Source organism: Sebastes fasciatus, chromosome 3, assembly GCF_043250625.1.
Source record: "Sebastes fasciatus isolate fSebFas1 chromosome 3, fSebFas1.pri, whole genome shotgun sequence".
Taxonomy (NCBI): domain Eukaryota; kingdom Metazoa; phylum Chordata; class Actinopteri; order Perciformes; family Sebastidae; genus Sebastes; species Sebastes fasciatus.
Genome location: NC_133797.1, coordinates 25340107 through 25365862, shown reverse-complemented (window position 1 = coordinate 25365862; position 25756 = coordinate 25340107). Strand labels below are relative to the sequence as shown.

General features: G+C 40.6%; 4 protein-coding genes, 1 long non-coding RNA gene and 1 pseudogene across 5 annotated transcripts in view; 5 read left to right on the top strand and 1 right to left on the bottom strand.

Annotated features, from left to right (window-relative positions):
- Positions 1–25756, bottom strand: part of LOC141764535 (uncharacterized) — a 256854-nt gene that overhangs the window by 79696 nt on the left and 151402 nt on the right. The gene's annotated exons all lie outside the window — the stretch shown is intronic.
- On the top strand, positions 1582–3240 carry LOC141765314 (E3 ubiquitin-protein ligase TRIM21-like; annotated as a pseudogene).
- Positions 4927–6599, top strand: LOC141765390 (E3 ubiquitin-protein ligase TRIM21-like). Its single transcript, XM_074631445.1, has one exon. The coding sequence runs from the start codon at positions 4956–4958 to the stop codon at positions 6597–6599; it is 1644 nt and encodes a 547-aa protein (XP_074487546.1). The 5' UTR covers positions 4927–4955.
- LOC141765389 (E3 ubiquitin/ISG15 ligase TRIM25-like) lies at positions 10136–11741 on the top strand. Its single transcript, XM_074631444.1, has 2 exons — positions 10136–11268; positions 11605–11741. Exons 1-2 carry the CDS (start codon positions 10140–10142, stop codon positions 11739–11741), a joined length of 1266 nt encoding a protein of 421 aa, XP_074487545.1. The 5' UTR covers positions 10136–10139.
- On the top strand, positions 14457–19695 carry LOC141765313 (E3 ubiquitin-protein ligase TRIM21-like). The gene is made up of 2 exons (XM_074631373.1): positions 14457–14580; positions 16518–19695. The coding sequence occupies exon 2, from the start codon at positions 16527–16529 to the stop codon at positions 18171–18173; it is 1647 nt and encodes a 548-aa protein (XP_074487474.1). The 5' UTR covers positions 14457–14580; positions 16518–16526; the 3' UTR covers positions 18174–19695.
- LOC141764528 (E3 ubiquitin-protein ligase TRIM21-like) lies at positions 20152–25250 on the top strand. The gene is made up of 2 exons (XM_074629825.1): positions 20152–20287; positions 22115–25250. The coding sequence occupies exon 2, from the start codon at positions 22124–22126 to the stop codon at positions 23765–23767; it is 1644 nt and encodes a 547-aa protein (XP_074485926.1). The 5' UTR covers positions 20152–20287; positions 22115–22123; the 3' UTR covers positions 23768–25250.

The following is a 25756-nucleotide window of genomic DNA, read 5'->3' as shown; positions in this document are numbered from 1 at the left end:
ATGACAACACACATCAGAGGGAGGAGAGTTTGTTAAAGGCATGCACAGACTGCACACACCACTCAACTTCCTGGTCTGATTCAGCAACAACTAATAGGAACGAAGCAAATACAAGAATTACATGAGAAGGTTAGAACATTACAGGACAAACAGTGAGCTGAAATCTGGACAGACAGTATGATTGTTGCAGAGCTGTAGAGGACTGTAAAGTGGCTGCTGGTTTCTGCTGACCCTAAGATGTAGTCTTACATGTGGGATTGACTTTTATTTTGTGAAAACTGTCCTGGTGGAGGAAACACATCCTCACAAACAGAGCTGCTGTAAGAGGTGGAGCAACACTGGAAGGAGGAGAGCTTCAACGTCACATTACAGAAATGAAACTGCATGTTTGTCAGAGAGCTGCAGTCGAGACAAGTCTCTGTGTTTCTGTCTAAAGAAATATTAAACTGAGTTCATCAGGTCTTTCTCAACAACAACAGACTCAAATACTGGTGAGTGCAGCTGATAATATTTACTGTGTTTCAACAACCAGCATTAACACAAAACTTACAGCTCTAACCAAACAGGAAGTTACACTCTTTTCATCTCATATTGACCAGTGTTGGTACTCTCTTATTCACATGTTGTGTGTATCTGCTGGTATCAGCAATCTCTTGTGACTTATTCTTATTTATTCTTTATTTCTTAAAGCATGTTAAACTGTGTCAGTCATAATCAGTTGTGATTTTATTGCTATATATACTTGGGCTATATGCATCTTCTATAGTAGCCCTATAATACTCCAATAATATTCACACTGGAACATTATGTGGTGTGTTTGTATATAGTGTTAATAGTTAAAGTGCTTTCCTGTGTTATTTGTAGCCTTCAGCATCTCTCTATAATATATTATAGGATGTCTATAGGCTGGAATCAACAGCAGCCAGACAGACAGGCAGGTATACATGCAGAGCTGAGGTGTGTGAGCTCTTCGTTCAGGTTTTAGGAGCAGAGTCCCAGTCAGGATGCTTTTTGACTTAAATCTACGCATTTTACATCATTATGGACCATTATTATTATTAGTTAAATGATTATTTACTATTTATCACAGCCTTCTTCTGAACATTTAATTCTTCTGGAAATGTTTGTCCTTTAAAATCGTATTCTATAAATCAGAAGAGCAGATTCAGAAAACTTTTAATGTTTCATTTATGTTATTTGTTCACAATTTTTTTTTTTTTTAAAGTTATGACAAACAGTTCATTAATTATTTTACAAAAAGGAGGTGAACCTGATGCGTAGAGGGCAGAGGAGAGTACAAGCAGCTTGTGAGAAGCTCCGGTACGCATGAAAAAGTCACAGTACGCCAAGGAGTAAAATGTAGAAGTGCCGGTACGGTGTACCGCTGCGTACCGGCCCACTTCGAGCACTGATAATGACACTTGTCGGATGGACATCTCAGTTAAATGAAACATATCTATAAATTCAAAATAATGTTTCTCAATATTGCAGTAATCATACTTTGATATTTGTTTTATACAAATGATTAATACATGTGAAACAAAACATTTTATAATACTTTCCCTTTTGTTCTCAGTGTGTAGACATGGCTGCTGCCAGCAATCTGCTATCTGAAGATCAGTTTCTGTGCTCCATCTGTCTGGATGTGTTCACTGATCCAGTCGCTATACCATGTGGACACAACTTCTGCAAAAACTGCATCAATGAACACTGGAATACTAGTGACAGGTGCCAGTGTCCCATGTGTAAAAAGGTTTTCAACACAAAACCTGAGCTGCACGTCAACACCTTCATCTCTGAGATGGTTGTTCAGTTCAGACAGTCAGCTCAACAGAAAACCAGCAGCATCAGCTCAGAGCAACAAATGTCCAAACCAGGAGAAGTTCCCTGTGACATCTGCACTGGAACCAAACTGAAGGCCCTGAAGTCCTGCCTGGTGTGTCTGGCCTCCTACTGTGAGACTCACCTGGAGCCTCATCTGACAGCTTCACGTCTGAAAAGACATCAGCTGATCGAGCCTGTGGAGAACCTGGAAGACAAGATGTGTACGAAGCACGATAAACCTCTGGAGCTGTTCTGTAAGACCGATCAGACATGTGTCTGCATGCTCTGCCATGTTCTAGACCACAAGATGCATGTTGTTGTTCCTCTGAAAGATGAATATAAAGAAAAGAAGGCTGAGCTGGGGAAGACAGAGGCTGAAATCCAGCAGATGATCCAGAAGAGACGACTGAAGATTCAGGAGATCAAACACTCAGTCGATCTCAGTGAGGATTATGCAGACAGCGAGATAGCAGAAGGTGTTCAGGTCTTCACTGCTCTGAAGGAGTCTGTTGAGAGAGGCCAGGCCAATCTCATCGACACGATCAAAGAGAAGCAGAAAACAACAGAAAAACAGGCCGAAGCTTTCATCAAAGAGCTGGAACAGGAAATCTCTGAGCTGAAGAAGAGAAGGACTGAAGTGGAGCAGCTCTCACGCTCTGAAGACCAACTCCATCTTCTCCAGAGTGTCCAGTCACTGAAAGCTGCTCCACCCACCAAGGACTGGACAGAGGTCAGCGTCCGTCCATCAATATATAAGGGGACTGTGGTGAAAGCTGTGGCTCAGCTGGAGGAAACACTCAGTAAAGAGATGAAGAAGCTGGTCGCTGAGTCAGAGCTGAAGAGGGTCCAGCAGTATGCAGTGGATGTGACACTTGATCCTGGTACAGCTCATCCTTCTCTCATCCTGTCTGATGATGGGAAACAAGTGAATCATGGTGATGAGAGGAAGAATCTCCCAGACAACCCAAAGAGATTTTCTATTTGTGTTAGTGTTGTAGGAAAGCAGAGTTTCTCTTCAGGCAGATTTTACTTTGAGGTTCAAGTTAAAGTAAAGACTAACTGGGACTTAGGAGTGGCCAGAGAGTCGATCAACAGGAAGGGAGACATCACACTGGTCCTCTGAGTTGTTACTGGAGTATATGGTTGAGAAATGGAAATGAGTACAAAGCTCTTGATGTTCCTCGAGTCAGTCTCTCTCTGAAGTCTCAGCCCAAGAAGGTGGGGGTGTTTGTAGATTATGACGAGGGTCTGGTCTCCTTTTATGACGTAGATGCTGCAGCTCTTATCTACTCCTTTACTGGCTGCTGCTTCACTGAGAAACTCTTCCCATACTTCAGTCCTGGTCTTAATGATGGTGGTAAAAACTCTGCCCCTCTGATCATCTCTCCTGTCAATCAAGCTGAGTAGACTGATGATATTTAAATGAAAAGGTTCACTGTCATATGACAGAACAAATATACATATTCAGTGGCAATATACAATATAAACCTGTTGTCTTCAGAATTAATCTTCAGGGCTATTTTTCCGACACCATGAAAAGTCGACTTTTTAGAGATACGTGGTTCTCACAGGACAGCGACGCTACAAACATGTGATGATCTCATAGACCATGATGCATTGCTGTAGATTAAACTAGCCAACAGTATATAAAGGAGTGAAAATTAGCACAACCTTAAATATCTACAGCAGTAAAATGCAACATACACATTAATGCAGCAGTAATATTAATCCAGAAACATCAGATATAATAGTAAAACACTGACAGGGAACATTTTGCTGCACAATCAACACTTTTACTTTTCACACGTTAAGTACATTTTTCTGATAAAGACAACTACTCAGATTCAAAAAGTTACTCTTGTGAACTCTTTCTTTGATCAATTAAGAGCTGAATTAATGAGCTAATTAATTTATCAATCAACAGAAAAATTAATCCACAAATATTTATCAATTAAATTTGTAATTTTAGTTTCCAGCCTCTCGAATGTGAATATTTGCTGGTTTCTGGGTCTTTTATCATATTAAACCAATTATCGGTGGATTATTATAAATCATAATGGGCATTTGTGACCTTTTTTGTGATATTTTATGCACCAAGAGATTAATCAATAATGAAAATAATTGTCAGTTGCAGCATTAGAGCTTTAATTCTGTTTTATAGGCCTACATCTTTTCAGCTGTTGTTGGGTTTTGAACATTTAATTATCATTAATTGAATGATTAATGGTCTTTATTTTTACTAGTTATTCAGTCATCTGGTTATTGGGTTTTAATGTCTAATATGTATACATGTTGTTATTAATTGAATCAGTCATCACTGCAATAAAATCTTGTGCAGAAGAAAAAAATTTTTGTGTGAGTGTTTTATTTTGAAACTGGAGTCTTGTCCACAAAGTCACAAAGGTTTTCACAGGTTGGATGTGTTTCTCAACTGTGGCCACTAGATGTGAGCATTACAACACACATCAGAGGGAGGAGAGTTTGTCAAAGGCATGCACAGACTGCACACACCACTCAACTTCCTGGTCTGATGAAAACTGTCCTGGTGGTTGCAGGAAAAAGGAAGATAAAAGAAGTAAAAAAAGTCTCCCTAAAGATTAAACGTATCTTGTGCCAAATATCTGTAACTTTACTGAAGGTATTCTGTCTAACCCTGAAGGAGGAAACACATCCTCACAAACAGAGCTGCTGTAAGAGGTGGAGCAACACTGGAAGGAGGAGAGCTTCAACGTCACATTACAGAAATGAAACTGCATGTTTGTCAGAGAGCTGCAGTCGAGACAAGTCTCTGTGTTTCTGTCTGAAGAAATATTAAACAGAGTTCATCAGGTCTTTCTCAACAACAACAGACTCAAATACTGGTGAGTGCAGCTAATAATATTTACTGTGTTTCAAAAACCAGCATTAACACAAAACGTACAGCTCTAATCAAACAGGAAGTTACACTCTTTTCATTTCATGACACTTGTCAAATAAATGAAAACTAAACCCACCTAAATACCTATAAATTCAAAAATGATGTTTCTCAATAATGCAGTAATCATACTTTGATATTTGTTTTATACAAATGATTGATACATGTGTAACAAAACATTTTGTAATACTTTCACTTTTGTTCTCAGTGTGTAGACATGGCTGCTGCCAGCAATCTGCAATCTGAAGATCAGTTTCTGTGCTCCATCTGTCTGGATGTGTTCACTGATCCCGTCAGCACATCATGTGGACACAACTTCTGCAAAAACTGCATCACTGAACACTGGAATACGAGTGACAGGTGTCAGTGTCCCATGTGTAAAGAGGCTTTTACAATAAGACCTTATTTAAAGGTCAACACTTTAATCTCTGAGATGGTTGTTCAGTTCAGACAGTCAGCTCAACAGAAAACCAGCAGCAGCAGCTCACAGAAACGATGTGCCAAACCAGGAGAAATTCCCTGTGACGTCTGCACTGGAACCAAACTGAAGGCCCTGAAGTCCTGCCTGGTGTGTCTGGCCTCCTACTGTGAGACTCACCTGGAGCCTCATCTGACAGCTTCACGTCTGAAAAGACATCAGCTGATCGACCCTGTGGAGAACCTGGAAGACAGGATGTGTACGAAGCACGATAAACCTCTGCAGCTGTTCTGTAAGACCGACCAGACATGTGTCTGCATGCTCTGTCATGTTGTAGACCACAAGATGCATGATGTTGTTCCTCTGAAAGAAGAATATGAAGGAAAGAAGGCCGAGCTGGGGAAGACAGAGGCTGAAATCCAGCAGATGATCCAGAAAAGACGACTGAAGATTCAGGAGATCAAACACTCAGTCGACCTCAGTGAGGAAGATGCAGACAGAGAGATAGCAGAAGGTGTTCAGGTCTTCACTGCTCTGAAGGAGTCCGTTGAGAGAGGCCAGGCCAATCTCATCAAGACGATCAAAGAGAAGCAGAAAACAACAGAAAAACAGGCCGAAGCTTTCATCAAAGAGCTGGAACAGGAAATCTCTGAGCTGAAGAAGAGAAGGACTGAGATCGAGCAGCTCTCACGCTCTGAAGACCAACTCCATCTTCTCCAGAGTGTCCAGTCCCTGAAAGCTGCTCCACCCACCAAGGACTGGACAGAGTTCAACGTCCGTCCATCATATGAGGGGACTGTGGTGAAAGCTGTGGCTCAGCTGGAGGAGACACTCAGTAAAGAGATGAAGAAGCTGGTCGCTGAGGCTGAGTTGAAGAGGGTCCAGCAGCATGCAGTGGATGTGACTCTTGATCCTGATACAGCTAATCCCCGTCTCATCCTGTCTGATGATGGGAAACAAGTGAATAATGGTGATGTGTGGAAGAATCTCCCAGACAACCCAGACAGATTTTCTAATGGTGCTTGTGTTTTAGGAAAGCAGAGTTTCTCTTCAGGCAAATTTTACTTTGAGGTTCAAGTTAAAGGAAAGAGTGACTGGGAGTTAGGAGTGGCCAGAGAGTCGATCAACAGGAAGGGAATCATCAAACTGAGCCCTCAGCATGGTAACTGGACTATATGGTTGAGAGATGGAAGTGAGTACAAAGCTCTTGCTGGGCCTTCAATTCTTCTCTCTCTGAAGTCTCGGCCTCAGAAGGTGGGGGTGTTTGTGGATTATGAGGAGGGTCAGGTCTCCTTTTATGACGTAGATGCTGCAGCTCTTATCTACTCCTTTACTGGCTGCTGCTTCACTGAGAAACTCCTCCCATACTTTCATCCCTTTAATAATTATGGTGGTAAAAACTCTGCCCCTCTGATCATCTCTCCTGTCAATCAAGCTGAGTAGACTGATGATATTTAAATTAAAAGGTTCACTGTCATATAACAGAACAAATATACATATTCAGTGGCAATATACAATGTAAACCTGTTGTCTTCAGAATTAATCTTCAGGGCTGTTTTTCTGACACCATGAAAAGTCAACTGTTCAGAGATACGTGGTTCTCACAGGACAGCAATGCTACAAACATTTGATGATCTTATAGACCATGATGCATTGCTGTAGATTAAACTAGCCAACAGTATATAAAGGAGTTAAAATTAGCACAACCTTAAACATCTACAGTTGTAAAATGCAACATACCCATTATTGCAGCAGTCATATTAATCCAGAAACATCAGATATAATAGTAAAACACTGACAGGGAACATTTTACTGCACAATCAATACTTTTACTTTTTATACGTTAAGTACATTTTTCTGATAAAGACAACTACTCAGATTCAAAAAGTTACTCTTGTGTACTCTTTCTGTGAGCAATTAAGAGCTGAATATAGAATTAATTAATTTATCAATGAACAGAAAAATTAATCTGCAAATATTAATCAATTCATTGTTTATATAAATTTTAAGCAAAAATGTTAAAAATTCACAGATTCCAGCCTCTCAAATGTGAATATTTGCTGTTTTTTGGGTCTGCTATCATATTAAATCAAATATCTTTGGATTATTATAAATCATAATGGGCATTTGTCAATTTTTTTCAGATATTTTATGCACCAAGAGATTAATCAATAATGAAAATAATTGTTAGTTGCAGCATTAGAGCTTTAATTCTGTTTTATAGGCCTACATCTTTTCAGCTGTTGTTGGGTTTTAAACATTTAATTATCATTAAGTGAATGATTAATGGTCTATATTTTTACTAGTTATTCAGTCATCTGGTGATTGGGTTTTCATTTTTAATATGCATTTATGTTGTTATTCATTTAATCAGTCATCACTGCAATAAAATCCTTTGCAGAAGAAGAAACTTTTTGGGTGAGTGTTTTATTTTGAAACTGGAGTCTTGTCCACAAAGTCACAAAGGTTTTCACAGGTTGGATGTGTTTCTCAACTGTGGCCACTAGATGTGAGCATGACAACACACATCAGAGGGAGGAGAGTTTGTTAAAGGCATGCACAGACTGCACACACCACTCAACTTCCTGGTGTGATTCAGCAACAACTAATAGGAACGAAGCAAATACAAGAATTACATGAGAAGGTTAGAACATTACAGGACAAACAGAGAGCTGAAATCTGGACAGACAGTATGATTGTTGCAGAGCAGTAGAGGACTGTAAAGTGGCTGCTGGTTTCTGCTGACCCTAAGATGTATTCTTACATGTGGGATTGACTTTTATTTTGTGAAAACTGTCCTGGTGGAGGAAACACATCCTCACAAACAGAGCTGCTGTAAGAGGTGGAGCAACACTGGAAGGAGGAGAGCTTCAACGTCACATTACAGAAATGAAACTGCATGTTTGTCAGAGAGCTGCAGTCGAGACAAGTCTCTGTGTTTCTGTCTAAAGAAATATTAAACTGAGTTCATCAGGTCTTTCTCAACAACAACAGACTCAAATACTGGTGAGTGCAGCTGATAATATTTACTGTTTCAAAACTTACAGCTCTAATCAAACAGGAAGTTACACTCTTTTCATTTCATATTGACCAGTGTTGGTACTCTCTTATTCACATGTTGTGTGTATCTGCCGGTATCAGCAATCTCTTGCAAGTTATTCCTATTTATTCATTATTTATTTAAGCATGTTAAACTGTGTCAGTCATAATCAGCTGTGATTTTATTGCTATATATACTTGGGCTATATGCATCTTCTATAGTAGGCCTACACTACTCCAATAATATTCACACTGGAACATTATAGGGTTAAGGTGGTGTGTCTGTATATAGTGTTAATACTTAAAGTGATTTCCTGTGTTATTTTAGCCTTCAGCATCTCTCTATAATATATTATAGGATGTCTATAGGCTGGAATCAACAGCAGCCAGACAGACAGGCAGGTATACATGCAGAGCTGAGGTGTGTGAGCTCTTCATTCAGGTTTTAGGAGCAGAGTCCCAGTCAGGATGCTCCTACATATTATACAGAGACACATTATGAGTTTATACAGTGAATAAAAGATACTCGGAGATATTGGGTTTGGGGGTCCTCTCCCAAGGAAATTTGAAGGTTTTTGACTTAAATCTACGCATTTTGCATCATTATGGACCATTATTATTACTAGTTAAATTATTTTTTTTATTATTTATCACAGCCTTCGTCTGAACATTTAATTCTTCTGTGTTGTTTGTCCTTTAAAATCATATTCTATAAATCAGAACTTTCAAATAATGTTATATTAATTATATTTGTTCACAAATAATAAATAAAGGTTATGACGAACAGTTTATTAATTATTTTACAAAAAGATATGAACATTGTATTGATAAATTACAGCACCCTCGTTCTCACTTGATATTATTGTTAGCCTAGCCACCATAACCAGTCTGACTAATCGATAAAAGAAATTTAGATTCCATCTAACCAAATTATACTTGCATTATTTTTGGCATGTTTAATATTAGAACGTGATTGCACATTATATAAAACTCCACATTGCAGAACATTAACATATGGCATATTATTTATTATTCCACATAAATACTTTGAAACATTAACTGGTTATCATTGTGGCATAAGCCCTTTCTACCGGTATATATATGACAGAAGTCGGGGTATTTTCTCGCTATAATCTATCTTTTAAGACTAAGATAGAGGATATACCTCAATGTTTATACCAGTCATATTTATGTGGGTACAAAACTGCACATGCTGTTGCAGGGAGTTAAATGCTGTGAACTAATAAATGTAGATCCCCCTTCCTGGCAGACAGGCTGTATACCTGCCTCTGCAGACTCGAGCCAATATTGCAATTTACAGTAAAACTATCAGGTGTGCACATAAAAACACACATTGTCATTTCAGACTGAATAATAATTAATATACCATATGTATGCCTGGTTAATGTTCTGCAGCGTGGAGTTTTATTAATATGTGATCGCATTTTATCATTAAACATGCCAAAAATAATGCAGCACGGTAAAATGAGCTTCTGATGTGAACAGCCAGGCTACAGCTCGCGCGGCGATTAATAACACCGGTTTCTGTTCCCTATACGTGAACCCACGCAGCGCAACTACGCTGGCGCTGCACTGTTATGAATCCACATTATGAATCTCCCAGAAAACCTCATATGGAGAGGGCAGAGGAGAGGACAGGCAGCTTGTGAGAAGCTCCAGTACGCATGAAAAAGTCACAGTACGCCAAGGAGTAAAATGTAGAAGTGCCGGTACGGTGTACCGCTGCGTACCGGCTCACTGCGAGCACTGATAATGACACTTGTCAAATGGACATCTCAGTTAAATGAAACATCCCTATGAATTTGAAATAATGTTTCTCAATATTGCAGCAATCATACTTTTATATTTGTTTCATACAAATGAAAAATACATGTGAAACAAAATATTTTATAATACTTTCACTTTTGTTCTCAGTGTGTAGACATGGCTGCTGCCAGCAATCTGCAATCTGAAGATCAGTTTCTGTGCTCCATCTGTCTGGATGTGTTCACTGATCCAGTCAGTACACCATGTGGACACAACTTCTGCAAAAACTGCATCAATAAACACTGGAATACTAATGACCAGTACCTGTGTCCGATGTGTCAAAAGGTTTTCAACACAAGACCTGAGCTGCACGTCAACACCGTCATCTCTGAGATGGTTGTTCAGTTCAGACAGTCAGCTCAACAGAAAACCAGCAGCAGCAGCTCAGAACAACAAGTGTCCAAACCAGGAGAAGTTCCCTGTGACGTCTGCACTGGAACCAAACTGAAGGCCCTGAAGTCCTGCCTGGTGTGTCTGGCCTCCTACTGTGAGACTCACCTGGAGCCTCATCTGACAGCTTCACGTCTGAAAAGACATCAGCTGATCGACCCTGTGGAGAATCTGGAAGACAGGATGTGTACAAAGCACGATAAACCTCTGGAGCTGTTCTGTAAGACCGACCAGACATGTGTCTGCATGCTCTGTCATGTTTTTGACCACAAGATGCATGATGTTGTTCCTCTGAAAGAAGAATATGAAGGAAAGAAGGCAGAGCTGGGGAAGACAGAGGTTGAAATCCAGCAGATGATCCAGAAGAGACGACTGAAGATTCAGGAGATCAAACACTCAGTTGACCTCAGTGAGGAAGATGCAGACAGAGAGATAGCAGAAGGTGTTCAGGTCTTCACTGCTCTAAAGGAGTCTGTTGAGAGAGGCCAGGCCAACCTCATCAACACGATCAAAGAGAAGCAGAAAACAACAGAAAAACAGGCCGAAGATTTCATCAAAGAGCTGCAACTCTCACGCTCTGAGGACCAACTCCATCTTCTCCAGAGTGTCCAATCCCTGAAAGCTGCTCCACCCACCAAGGACTGGACAGAGGTCAGCGTCCGTACATTATCATATGAGGGGACTGTGGTGAAAGCTGTGGCTCAGCTGGAGGAAACACTCAGTAAAGAGATGAAGAAGCTGGTCGCTGAGTCAGAGCTGAAGAGGGTCCAGCAGTATGCAGTGGATGTGACACTTGATCCTGATACAGCTTATCTCTATCTCATCCTGTCTGATGATGGGAAACAAGTGAATCATGGTGATGTGAGGAAGAATCTCCCAGACAACCCAAAGAGATTTTCTGATTGTGTTAGTGTTTTAGGAAAGCAGAGTCTCTCTTCAGGCAGATTTTACTTTGAGGTTCAAGTTAAAGGAAAGACTAAATGGAATTTAGGAGTGGCCAGAGAGTCGATCAACAGGAAGGGAGTCATAACACGGAGCCCTCAGTATGGTTACTGGACTATATGTTTGAGAAATGGAAATGAGTACCAAGCTTTTGCTGGGCCTACAATTCTTCTCTCTCTGAAATCTCAGCCTCAGAAGGTGGGGGTGTTTGTGGATTATGAGGAGGGTCTTGTCTCCTTTTATGACGTAGATGCTGTAGCTCTCATCTACTCCTTTACTGGCTGCTGCTTCACTGAGAAACTCTTCCCATTCTTCAGTCCTTCTCTTAATGATGGTGGTAAAAACTCTGCCCCTCTGATCATCTCTCCTGTCAATCAAGCTGAGTAGACTGATGATATTTAAATGAAAAGGTTCACTGTCATATAACAGAACAAATATACATATTCAGTGGCAATATACAATGTAAACCTGTTGTCTTCAGAATTAATCTTCAGGGCTGTTTTGCTGACACCATGAAAAGTCGACTTTTTAGAGATACGTGGTTCTCACAGGACAGCGACGCTACAAACATATGATGATCTTATAGACCATGATGCATTGCTGTAGATCAGGGATGTCCAAACTTTTTTCACTGAGGGCCACATACAGAAAAATATAGGAAAGGCTGGGCCACTCACTAGAGGTGAGGTATATCGCCTCACCTCTAGTGTTTTAAAGTTAACACAATTAATCAAATGAGGTAAATTATGCTTGATATTTGAATATTCTTCAAGAAAAAAAACTTCCTACATCACAACTTTCCATTAATGTATTTTCATTTATTTTGTTACAAAAAGGGTTGGCAGCTCATTCTCAAAACAGCAGCTTGAGATTGCTTCTGAGTCAGGATGGTGATCCCCCTTCACAGCCCTGTATACAGGGGGACAATAAGGGGACAAGGGGATGGGTATATTAATAATAGGTTATTGGGGTTGTTAACAAATCAACTAACGTTTGTGATAAAATGTTACTAACTTTAATTGACTGAATTTATTAAGTAATTGGGCTTGTGAACACATGAATACTGTGTAATATATTTTAACTCACCTATAATGGGAACAGCGCTGCACTTAGTGGGAGCAGTGATGCTGCGCTTTGGACTGAAGGATGGCTGGCAGGTCGGGAGTAAGTTTGGTGGTTGAGATGCGAAGGACATCACAGAGATGGCTGTCGGTCATTTTGGTTCTCAGTCTGCTTTTGTTCAGAGATAACAGAGAAAATGTTTGCTCACATATGTATGTTGAGCCGAACAGACTCATCATTCGTATTGCGTGGCGTCGCATCAGAGGAAACTTGGCCTCTTCCAAGCTCCGGTAGAAGTCGGGTAGGGAGAGAAGCTGATGCTGATTCTTCAGAGAATCATCACACTGCATTTCGATAAGTTCTAATTGCAGACTCTCTTCCACTTCTTCTGCATCCATCAGGAAGGGAGTGGAGAACAGCTTGATTTCTTTCTCAATGGCAGAAAAATCTTGGCGGCGCAGACTGAATTCTGTCATGAGAGATGTGATGACAGACACATATTTCCCCTTTTTAGCAGAAAGGTTAACCTCTGGAAAAGCAACTTTGATTTCGGACAGCGTGGGGAAGTGCGCAACATTGAAGTTGCGTAGTTGTGTCTCAAAGAGACAAAGCTTCACACAGAAGGCTTTCATGTGTGCGTAAAGTTGTGGCACAAGCTGGTCTTTGCCTTGCAGGCTCTTGTTCAGTGTGTTGAGATGACCAGTAAGATCAACTAGAAATGCCAGGTCTGCCAGCCATAGAGGGTCACTCAGTTCATGAAGAGGTCGGTCCTTCTCTGAGCCAGTGCACTTCAGAATGATAGAGTAGGTCCCCGTATTCAGCATCAACATCAGATAGGAAAGCTTGAAATTCTCTGTGGTGGAGCCCTCGTGCTCGAATTATGTTGACAGTTTTCACAACTGTGTTCATCACATCGCCAAGCTGGATTGTCTTGGCACAGAGGGCTTCTTGGTGGATGATACAGTGCATTTTAACAGCCTCACCTCCACTCTCTCGCACCTCGGCGCACACCATAGAGGCCATTCCTTTGCGCTCGCCCGTCATAGCTGGAGCCCCATCGGTTGTAACTCCACACAGCTTGTCCTATTTAAGTCCCATCTTGTTAATTGCATCTGACACAGCTTCAAACATGTCCTTACCCGTTGTTGTGCCCTTGAGACCCTTGAGATCAAGCAGCGCCTCCGTAATGCAAAAGTTATCGTCAACTCCCCGCAAAAAAATTAACAGCTGTGCGGTGTCTGTGGCATCTGTGCTCTCATCACATGCAATCGAATAAAAATCAAAAGCACAAGCTTTATGTGACACTTGATGCTTTAAGTTAGCTGACAAGTCTTCCATTCGCCACACAACTGTGTTTCTGGACGCGCTCACGCTGTTGAATTCATGCATCTTTTCCGGGCACATTATTCCTGCGACTTTAGTGAAGCACTGTTTTATAAAGTCCCCATCTGAGAAAGGTTTCCCGTGTCGCGCTATGAGTTGAGCTACTTCGTAGCTAGCTATTGTAGCATTTTCTTGTGTTTTGTTAGCGCGGAAAAAATACTGTTGTTGAGCTAGCAGGCTAACTGCCATTAGCTTAACTTTCTCTTCTCGCTCAGCACCAGTGTAGGACGTGTAGGTCTGATGTTTGGTTTCGTAGTGTCTTCGTACATTATACTCTTTCATCACTGTAACAGTGTCATTGCAAATCAAACAGACACACTTCCCCTTGAATTCTATGAAAAAAATCTGGACAGACAGTATGATTGTTGCAGAGCTGTAGAGGACTGTAAAGTGGCTGCTCTTTTCTGCTGACCCAAAGATGTATTCTTACATGTGGGATTGACTTTTTTTTTTTAAACTGTCCTGGTGGTTGCAGGAAAAAGAAGATAAAAGAATTTTAAAAAAGTCTCCCTAAAGATTAAACGTATCTTGTGCCAAATATCTGTAACTATACTGAAGGTATTCTGTCTAACCCTGAAGGAGGAAACACAACCTCACAAACAGAGCTGCTGTAAGAGGTGGAGCAACACTGGAAGGAGGAGAGCTTCAACGTCACATTACAGAAATTAAACTGCATGTTTGTCAGAGAGCTGCAGTCGAGACAAGTCTCTGTGTTTCTGTCTAAAGAAATATTAAACTGAGTTCATCAGGTCTTTCTCAACAACAACAGACTCAAATACTGGTGAGTGCAGCTGATAATATTTACTGTGTTTCAAAACTTATAGCTCTAATCAAACAGGAAGTTACACTCTTTTCATCTCATACTGACCAGTGTTTGAAGTGGAAAAAAAAAAGTGCCGGTACTCTCTTATTCACGTGTTGTGTGTATCTGCCGGTATCAGCAATCTCTTGCGACTTATTCTTATTTATTCATTATTTCTTTAAGCATGTTAAACTGTGTCAGTCATAATCAGCTGTGATTTTATATACTTAGGCTATATGCATCTTCTATAGTAGGCCTATAATACTCCAATAATATTCACACTGTAACATTATAGGGTTAAGGTGGTGTGTTTTTATATAGTGTTAATAGTTAAAGTGCTTTCCTGTGTTATTTGTAGCCTTCAGCATTTCTCTATAATATAATATAGGTTGTCTATAGGCTGGAATCAACAGCAGCCAGACAGAAAGGCAGGTATACATGCAGAGCTGAGGTGTGTGAGCTCTTCATTCAGGTTTTAGGAGCAGAGTCCCAGTCAGGATGCTCCTACATATTATACAGAGACAAATTATGAATTTATATAGTGAATTAAAGATACCAGGAGATATTGGGTTTGGGGGTCATTCCCCGAGAAAAAGTGAAGGTTTTTGACTTAAAACTAAAAATGTTACATCATTATGGACCATTATTATTACTAGTTAAATGATTATTCTCATTATTTTTCACAGCCTTCTTCTGAACATTTAATTCTTCTGGAAATGTTTGTCCTGTAAAATCATATTCTATAAATTAGAAGAGCAAATTCAGAAAACTTTTAATGTTTCATTAATTATATTTGTTCACAAATAAAAAAAAAAGTTATGACAAACAGTTCACTAATTATTTTACAAAAAGGATGTGAACATGATATGGAGAGGGCAGAGGAGAGTACAGGCAGCTTGTGAGAAGCTCCGGTAAGCATGAAAAAGTCACAGTACGCCAAGGAGTAAAATGTAGAAGTGCCGGTACGGTGTACCGCTGCGTACCGGCCCACTTCGAGAACTGATAATGATACATGTCAGATGGACATCTCAGTTAAATGAAACATACCTATAACTTCAAAAATAATGTTTCTCAATATTGCAGTATTCATGCTGTGGCAGCCACCCATTCTCTGGGGCTTGCTGTCATTTACCTTTTCCCTGGTGTTTTTTTGGTTGAATTGCTGAGTGATTAGAGGGTTATTCAGTTCACCTGTTGCGTAGGGTGTGGGGACTGGCTCTTAAATGACAGTTGAGAGCAGTTTGGTGCATTCCCCTCTTGGCCAATCAGGGTGCAACGACGCCTTTCTGAATGGCTTAAAAGAGGAGGGAAACTGCACACCCAGTGTCATTCTGATCTCTCCTTTACTAAATGCAACACGTGTTATCAGCCAAACCAGAAACTCTGGTCGGTTTTAGGCCCTTTTGAGATTCGGTCCTCTTTGTGTTTTGTTTATTGAGAGTGTTGACTATCCTAGTTGGGGAAACAAAATAAATACCAATCAATTGGGTTACCTGCACTAGGACGTTTAGATTCTATTTGTGCAAGAATCTGGCTTGCCTCACGATAGCCTAACACCTGCAGGCTTTATTTTGTTATTCTAGTCATTTGTTGATATTCACTGAAACCCTTTATACCCATTTCTTTTAGTATATTTTATTTGGGGAAACTTTAAAGGACGGGTAAAAGGAAAAAAATATATATATATTTCAGTTTCCTTAATTGTTTGTTATTGTAGAGGCATTTGTTCATTATTATTATTAAGGAGGCATTTTATTTTATATTATTATGTGGATGGAACTGTTTTTCAGTCTTCTGACTGAACAACTAAAGTCATCGGAAATCAGTACCACCACAATGCTTCGATATTTGTTTCATACAAATGATGAATACATGTGTAACAAAACATTTTATAATACTTTCACTTTTGTTCTCAGTGTGTAGACATGGCTGCTGCCAGCAATCTGCAATCTGAAGATCAGTTTCTGTGCTCCATCTGTCTGGATGTGTTCACTGATCCAGTCGCTATACCATGTGGACACAACTTCTGCAAAAACTGCATCACTGAACACTGGAATACTAGTGACAGGTGCCAGTGTCCCATGTGTAAAGAGGCTTTTACCATAAGACCTGATTTGAGGGTCAACACTTTCATCTCTGAGATGGTTGTTCAGTTCAGACAGTCAGCTCAACAGAAAACCAGCAGCAGCAGCTCAGAGCAACAAGTGTCCAAACCAGGAGAAGTTCCCTGTGACTTCTGCACTGGAACCAAACTGAAGGCCCTGAAGTCCTGCCTGGTGTGTCTGGCCTCCTACTGTGAGACTCACCTGGAGCCTCATCTGACAGCTTCACGTCTGAAAAGACATCAGCTGATCGACCCTGTGGAGAACCTGGAAGACAGGATGTGTACGAAGCACGATAAACCTCTGGAGCTGTATTGTAAGACCGACCAGACATGTGTCTGCATGCTCTGCCTCGTTTTAGACCACAAGACACACAAGTTTGTTCCTCTGAAAGAAGAATATGAAGGAAAGAAGGCAGAGCTGGGGAAGACAGAGGCTGAAATCCAGCAGATGATCCAGAAGAGACGACTGAAGATTCAGGAGATCAAACACTCAGTCGACCTCAGTGAGGAAGATGCAGACAGAGAGATAGCAGAAGGTGTTCATGTCTTCACTGCTCTGAAGGAGACTGTTGAGAGAGGCCAGGCCAATCTCATCAACACGATCAAAGAGAAGCAGAAAACAACAGAAAAACAGGCCGAAGCTTTCATCAAAGAGCTGGAACAGGAAATCTCTGAGCTGACGAAGAGAAGGGCTGAAGTGGAGCAGCTCTCACGCTCTGAAGACCATCTCCATCTTCTCCAAAGCTTTCCGTTTGTGAAAGCTGCTCCATCCACCAAGGACTGTACAGAGGTCACTGTCTGTCCATCAACATATGAGGGCACTGTGGTGAAAGCTGTGGCTCAGCTGGAGGAGACACTCAGTAAAGAGATGAAGAAGCTGGTTGCTGAGGCTGAGCTGAGGAGGGTCCAGAAGTATGCAGTGGATGTGGCACTTGATCCTGATACAGCTCATCCTGATCTCATCCTGTCTGATGATGGAAAACAAGTGAATGATAGTGATGTGAAGAAGAATCTCCCAAACAACCCAGAGAGATTTTCTATTAGTGTTTTTGTTTTAGGAAAGCAGAGTTTCTCTTCAGGCAGATTTTACTTTGAGGTTCAAGTTAAAGGAAAGACTGACTGGACTTTAGGAGTGGCCAGAGAGTCGATCAACAGGAAGGGAATCATCACACAGAGACCTAAGGATGGTTACTGGACTATATGGTTGACAAATGTAAATGAGTACAAAGCTCTTGATGTTCCTCCTGTCAGTCTCTCTCTGAAGTCTCGGCCTCAGAAGGTGGGGGTGTTTGTGGATTATGAGGAGGATCTGGTCTCCTTTTATGACGTAGATGCTGCAGCTCTTATCTACTCCTTTACTGGCTGCTGCTTCACTGAGAAACTCCTCCCATTCTTCAGTCCTTGTGATAATGATGATGGTAAAAACTCTGCACCTCTGATCATCTCTCCTGTCAATCAAGCTGAGTAGACTGATGATATTTAAATGAAAAGGTTCACTGTCATATAACAGAACAAATATACATATTCAGTAGCAATATACAATGTAAACCTGTTGTCTTCAGAATTAATCTTCAGGGCTGTTTTTCCGACACCATGAAAAGTTTACTTTTTAGAGATTCATGGTTCTCACAAGACAGCGATGCTACAAACATTTGATGATCTTATAGACCATGATGCATTGCTGTAGATTAAAATAGCCAACAGTATATAAAGGAGATAAAATTAGCACAACCTTAAACATCTACAGTCGTAAAATGCAGCATACACATTAATGCAGAAGTAATATTAATCCAGAAACATCAGATATAATAGTAAAACACTGACAGGGAACATTTTACTACAAAATCAATACTTTTACTTTTCATACGTTAAAGGGACTGTTCGTAACTTTTGAAGCGTATAAATGTACCGGGTCGGGACACATGCGCGCTCGAATATGCGCACTCGCATATGCGCGCTCGCTTGTGGCTGAAGTCTCTCCTCCTCTGCCTGCCTTCACTCACACAGTAAGCGCGTTCTCGCTCAGCTCGCTCCACCTCTAGATGTGAACGCGCGCTCACTCCACACTGCAGAAGAGTTAGTAGCTCTGAGAATATCTAGTGAATGAACAGTGGACGTTTGTGCAGAAATAAATGCTACAGCTCCTCCAGACCAACAGAGATTTTCCGTGTCTTGTGAGGTGACGGGGCTCTGCAACGAGAAACGTTGCCGTCTCTGACCAGGTGCCGGTGTCTCCCCTGTTCCTGGTGGGGAGGCTGAGGCAGGAAAAGCCAAAACTAGGATCTGCATTGATTCATGGAGAGACCTTCGTCTGGTCAGCTAACATTACTGCCAAGCAAGTGAAATATAGAGAAATATTGTGGTTTTTAGCTGACGTGTGTCGCCTCACTGTTTTGAGCGATGCTCGTTCAGGTATATTTAGAGCGAGCAAGTGCGAGCCCGACGCTGACTTTCGTTGACTTAACGGCCACAGATGTCGCTCTTAACAAGCATTTCTGAAAGTTACAAATAGTCCCTTTAAGTACATTTTTCAATCAACAGAAAAAATTATCTGCAAATATTAATCAATTAATTGTTTATGTAATTTTTTTAAAGCAAAAATGTCAAATTCACAGATTCACGCCTCTGGAATGTGAATATTTGCTGGTTTCTGGGTCTTCTATCATATTAAACCAAATATCTTTGTATTTTTATAAATCATAATGGGCACTTGTGACTTTTTTTCTGATATTTTATACACCAAGAGATTAATCAATAATGAAAATAATTGTCAGTTGCAGCATTAGAGCTTCAATTCTGTTTTATAGGCCTACATCTTTTCAGCTGTTGTTGGGTTTTAAACATTTAATTAGCATTAAGTGAATGATTAATGGTCTTTATTTTTAATAGTTATTCAGTCATCTGGTTATTGGGTTTTAATTTCTAATATGCATTTATGTTGTTATTCATTTAATCAGTCATCACTGCAATAAAATCCTGTGCAGAAGAAGAAACTTTTTGTGTGAGTGTTTTATTTTGAAACTGGAGTCTTGTCCTCAAAGTCACAAAGGTTTTCACAGGTTGGATGTGTTTCTCAAGTGTGGCCACTAGATGTGAGCATTACAACACACATCAGAGGGAGGAGAGTTTGTTAAAGGCATGCACAGACTGCACCCACCACTCAACTTCCTGGTCTGATTCAGCAACAACTAATAGGAACAAAGAAAATACAAGAATTACATGAGAAGGTTAGAACATTACAGGACAAACAGTGAGCTGAAATCTGGCAGAGAGTATGATTGTTGCAGAGAGGACTGTAAAGTGGCTGCTGGTTTCTGCTGACCCTAAGATGTATTCTTACATGTGGGATTGACTTTTATTTTGTGAAAACTGTCCTGGTGGAGGAAACACATCCTCACAAACAGAGCTGCTGTAAGAGGTGGAGCAACACTGGAAGGAGGAGAGCTTCAACGTCACATTACAGAAATGAAACTGCATGTTTGTCAGAGAGCTGCAGTCGAGACAAGTCTCTGTGTTTCTGTCTAAAGAAATATTAAACTGAGTTCATCAGGTCTTTCTCAACAACAACAGACTCAAATACTGGTGAGTTCAGCTGATAATATTTACTGTGTGTATCTGCCGGTATCAGCAATCTCTTGCAACTTATTCCTATTTATTCATTATTTCTTTAAGCATGTTAAACTGTGTCAGTCATAATCAGTTGTGATTTTATTGCTATATATACTTGTACTATATGCATCGTCTATAGTAGGCCTATAATACTCCAATAATATTCACACTGGAACATTATAGGGTTAAGGTGGTGTGTTTGTATATAGTGTTAATACTTAAAGTGCTTTCCTGTGTTATTTGTAGCCTTCAGCATCTCTCTATAATATATTATAGGATGTCTATAGGCTGTAATCAACAGCAGCCAGACAGACAGGCAGGTATACATGCAGAGCTGAGGTGTGTGAGCTCTTCATTCAGGTTTTAGGAGCTGAGTCCCAGTCAGGATGCTCCTACATATTATACAGAGACACATTATGAATTTATACAGTGAATAAACGATACTAGGAGATATTGGGTTTGGGGGTCCTTCCTTGAGAAAATTTGAAGGTTTTTGACTTAAAACTAGGCATTTTACATCATTATGGACCATTATTATTACTAGTTAAATAATTTTTTTTATTATTTATCACAGCCTTCTTCTGAACATTTAATTCTTCTCGAAATGTTTGTCCTGTAAAATCATATTCTATAAATCAGAAGAGCAGATTCAGAAAACTTTTAATGTTTCATTCATTATATTTGTTCACAAAAAAAAAAAGTTATGACAAACACTTCACTAATTATTTTACAAAAAGGATGTGAACATAATATGGAGAGGGCAGAGGAGAGTACAGGCAGCTAGTGAGAAGCTCCGGTACGCATGAAAAAGTCACAGTTCACCAAGGAGTAAAATGTAGAAGTGCCGGTACGGTGTACCGCTGCGTACCGGCCCACTTCGAGCACTGATAATGACACTTGTCAGATGGACATCTCAGTTAAATGAAACATACCTATAACTTCAAAAATAAAATTTCTCAATATTGCAGTATTCATGCTGTGGCAGCCACCCATTCTCTGGGGCTTGCTGTCATTTACCTTTTCCCTGGTGTTTTTTTGGTTGAATTGCTGAGTGATTAGAGGGTTATTCAGTTCACCTGTTGCGTAGGGTGTGGGGACTGGCTCTTAAATGACAGTTGAGAGCAGCTTGGTGCATTCCACTCTTGGCCAATCAGGGTGCAACGACGCCTTTCTGTATGGCTTAAAAGAGGAGGGAAACTGCACACCCAGTGTCATTCTGATCTCTCCTTCACTAAATGCAACACGTGTTATCAGCCAAACCAGAAACTCTGGTCTGTTTTAGGCCCTTTTGAGATTCGGTCCTCTTTGTGTTTTGTTTATTGAGAGTGTTGACTATCCTAGTTGGGGAAACAAAATAAATACCAATCATTTGGGTTACCTGCACTAGGACGTTTAGGTGCTATTTGTGCAAGAATCTGGCTTGCCTCACGATAGCCTAACACCTGCAGGCTTTATTTTGTTATTCTAGTCATTTGTTGATATTCACTGAAACCCTTTATACCCATTTCTTTTAGTATATTTTATTTGGGGAAACTTTAAAGGAGGGTAAAAGGAAAAAATATATATATATATTTCAGTTTCCTTAATTGTTTGTTATTGTAGAGGCATTTGTTCATTATTATTATTAAGGAGGCATTTTATTTTATATTATTATGTGGATGGAACTGTTTTTCAGTCTTCTGCCTGAACAACTAAAGTCATCGGAAATCAGTACCACCACAATGCTTTGATATTTGTTTCATACAAATGATGAATACATGTGTAACAAACATTTTATAATACTTTCACTTTTGTTCTCAGTGTGTAGATATGGCTGCTGCCAGCAATCTGCAATCTGAAGATCAGTTTCTGTGCTCCATCTGTCTGGATGTGTTCACTGATCCAGTCGCTATACCATGTGGACACAACTTCTGCAAAAACTGCATCACTGAACACTGGAATACTAGTGACAGGTGCCAGTGTCCCATGTGTAAAGAGGTTTTTACCATAAGACCTGATTTGAGGGTCAACACTTTCATCTCTGAGATGGTTGTTCAGTTCAGACAGTCAGCTCAACAGAAAACCAGCAGCAGCAGCTCAGAGCAACAAGTGTCCAAACCAGGAGAAGTTCCCTGTGACTTCTGCACTGGAACCAAACTGAAGGCCCTGAAGTCCTGCCTGGTGTGTCTGGCCTCCTACTGTGAGACTCACCTGGAGCCTCATCTGACAGCTTCACGTCTGAAAAGACATCAGCTGATCGACCCTGTGGAGAACCTGGAAGACAGGATGTGTACGAAGCACGATAAACCTCTGGAGCTGTTCTGTAAGACCGACCAGACATGTGTCTGCATGCTCTGCCTCGTTTTAGACCACAAGACACACGAGTTTGTTCCTCTGAAAGAAGAATATGAAGGAAAGAAGGCCGAGCTGGGGAAGACAGAGGCTGAAATCCAGCAGATGATCCAGAAGAGACGACTGAAGATTCAGGAGATCAAACACTCAGTCGACCTCAGTGAGGAAGATGCAGACAGAGAGATAGCAGAAGGTGTTCAGGTCTTCACTGCTCTGAAGGAGTCTGTTGAGAGAGGCCAGGCCAATCTCATCGACACGATCAAAGAGAAGCAGAGAGCAAAAGAAAAACAGGCCGAAGCTTTCATCAAAGAGCTGGAACAGGAAATCTCTGAGCTGACGAAGAGAAGGGCTGAAGTGGAGCAGCTCTCACACTCTGAAGACCAACTCCATCTTCTCCAAAGCTTTCCGTTTGTGAAAGCTGCTCCATCCACCAAGGACTGGACAGAGGTCACTGTCTGTCCATCAACATATGAGGGCACTGTGGTGAAAGCTGTGGCTCAGCTGGAGGAAACACTCAGTAAAGAGATGAAGAAGCTGGTTAAAGCTGAGCTGAAGAGGGTCCAGCAGTATTCAGTGGATGTGACTCTTGATCCTGATACAGCTCATCCTGATCTCTTCCTGTCTGATGATGGGAAACAAGTGAATGATAGTGATGTGGAGAAGAATCTCCCAGACAACCCAGAGAGATTTTCTAATTGTGTTTTTGTTTTAGGAAAGCAGAGTTTCTCTTCAGGCAGATTTTACTTTGAGGTTCAAGTTAAAGGAAAGACTAAATGTTCTTTAGGAGTGGCAAGAGAGTCGATCAACAGGAAAGGTATCATCCATATGAGCCCTGAGGACGGTTACTGGACCATATGGTTGACAAATGGAAATAAGTACAAAGCTCTTGATGTCCATACAGTCAGTCTCTCTCTGAAGTCTCGGCCTCAGAAGGTGGGGGTGTTTGTAGATTATGAGGAGGGTCTGGTCTCCTTTTATGACGTAGATGCTGCAGCTCTTATCTACTCCTTTACTGGCTGCTGCTTCACTGAGAAACTCTTCCCATACTTCTGTCCTGATCTTAATGATGGTGGTAAAAACTCTGCCCCTCTGATCATCTCTCCTGTCAATCAAGCTGAGTAGACTGATGATATTTAAATGAAAAGGTTCACTGTCATATAACAGAACAAATATACATATTCATTGGCAATATACAATGTAAACCTGTTGTCTTCAGAATTAATCTTCAGGGCTGTTTTTCTGACACCATGAAAAGTCGACTTTTTAGAGATTCATGGTTCTCACAAGACAGCGACGCCACAAACATTTGATGATCTCATAGACCATGATGCATTGCTGTAGATTAAAATAACCAACAGTATTTAAAGGAGTTAAAATGAACACAACCTTAAACATCTACAGTCGTAAAATGCAGCATACACATTAATCCAGAAACATCAGATATAATGGTAAAACACCAACAGGGAACATTTTACTACAAAATCAATACTTTTACTTTTCATACGTTAAAGGGACTGTTTGTAACTTTTTAATCGATAAATGTACCGGGTCGGGACACATGCGCGCTCGCATATGCGCGCTTGCTTGTGGCTGAAGTCTCTCCTCCTCTGCCTGCCTTCACTCACACAGTAGGCGCGTTCTCGCTCTACCTCTAGATGTGAACGCGCGCTCACTCCACACTGCAGAAGAGTTAGTAGCTCTGAGAATATCTAGTAAATGAACAGTGGACATTTGTGCAGAAATAACTGCTGCAGCTCCTCCAGACCAACAGAGATTTTCCGTGTCTTGTGAGGTGACGGGGCTCCACAGCGAGAAACGTTGCCGTCTCTGACCAGGTGCCGGCGCCTCCCCTGTTCCTGGTCGGGAGGCTGAGGCAGGAAAAGCCAACACTAGGATCAGCATTGATTCATGGAGAGACCTTTGTCTGGTCAGCTAACATTACTGCCAAGCAGCTGAAATATAGAGTGATATTGTGGTTTTAGCTGACGTGTGTCGCCTCACTGTTTTGAGCGATGCTCGTTCAGGTATATTTAGAGCGAGCAAGCGCGAGCCCGACGCTGACTTTCGTTGACTTAACGGCCACAGATGTCGCTCTGAACAAGCATTTCTGAAAGTTACAAATAGTCCCTTTAAGTACATTTTTCAATCAACAGAAAAAATAATCTGCAAATATTAATCAATTAATTGTTCATGTAATTTTTTTAAAGCAAAAATGTCAAAAATTCACAGATTCCCGCCTCTGGAATGTGAATATTTGCTGGTTTCTGGGTCTTCTATCGTATTAAACCAAATATCTTTGTATTTTTATAAATCATAATGGGCATTTGTGACTTTTTTCTAATATTTTATGCACAAAGAGATTAATCAATAATGAAAATAATTGTCAGTTGCAGCATTAGAGCTTTAATTCTGTTTTATAGGCCTACATCTTTTCAGCTGTTGTTGGGTTTTAAACATTTAATTAGCATTAAGTGAATGATTAATGGTCTTTATTTTTAATAGTTATTCAGTCATCTGGTTATTGGGTTTTGATGTCTAATATGCATTTATGTAGTTATTCATTTAATCAGTCATCACTGCAATAAAATCCTGTGCAGAAGAAGAAACGTTGTGTGAGTGTTTTATTTTGAAACTGGAGTCTTGTCCACAAAGTCACAAAGGTTTTCACAGGTTGGATGTGTTTTTTCAACTGTGGCCACTAGATGTGAGCATGACAACACACATCAGAGGGAGGAGAGTTTATTAAAGGCATGCACAGACTGCACACACCACTCAACTTCCTGGTGTGATTCAGCAACAACTAATAGGAACGAAGCAAATACAAGAATTACATGAGAAGGTTAGAACATTATAGGACAAACAGTGAGCTGAAATCTGGACAGACAGTATGATTGTTGCAGAGCTGTAGAGGACTGTAAAGTGGCTGCTGGTTTCTGCTGACCCTAAGATGTATTCTTACATGTGGGATTGACTTTTTTTTTGTGAAAACTGTCCTGGTGGAGGAAACACATCCTCACAAACAGAGCTGCTGTAAGAGGTGGAGCAACACTGGAAGGAGGAGAGCTTCACCGTCACATTACAGAAATGAAACTGCATGTTTGTCAGAGAGCT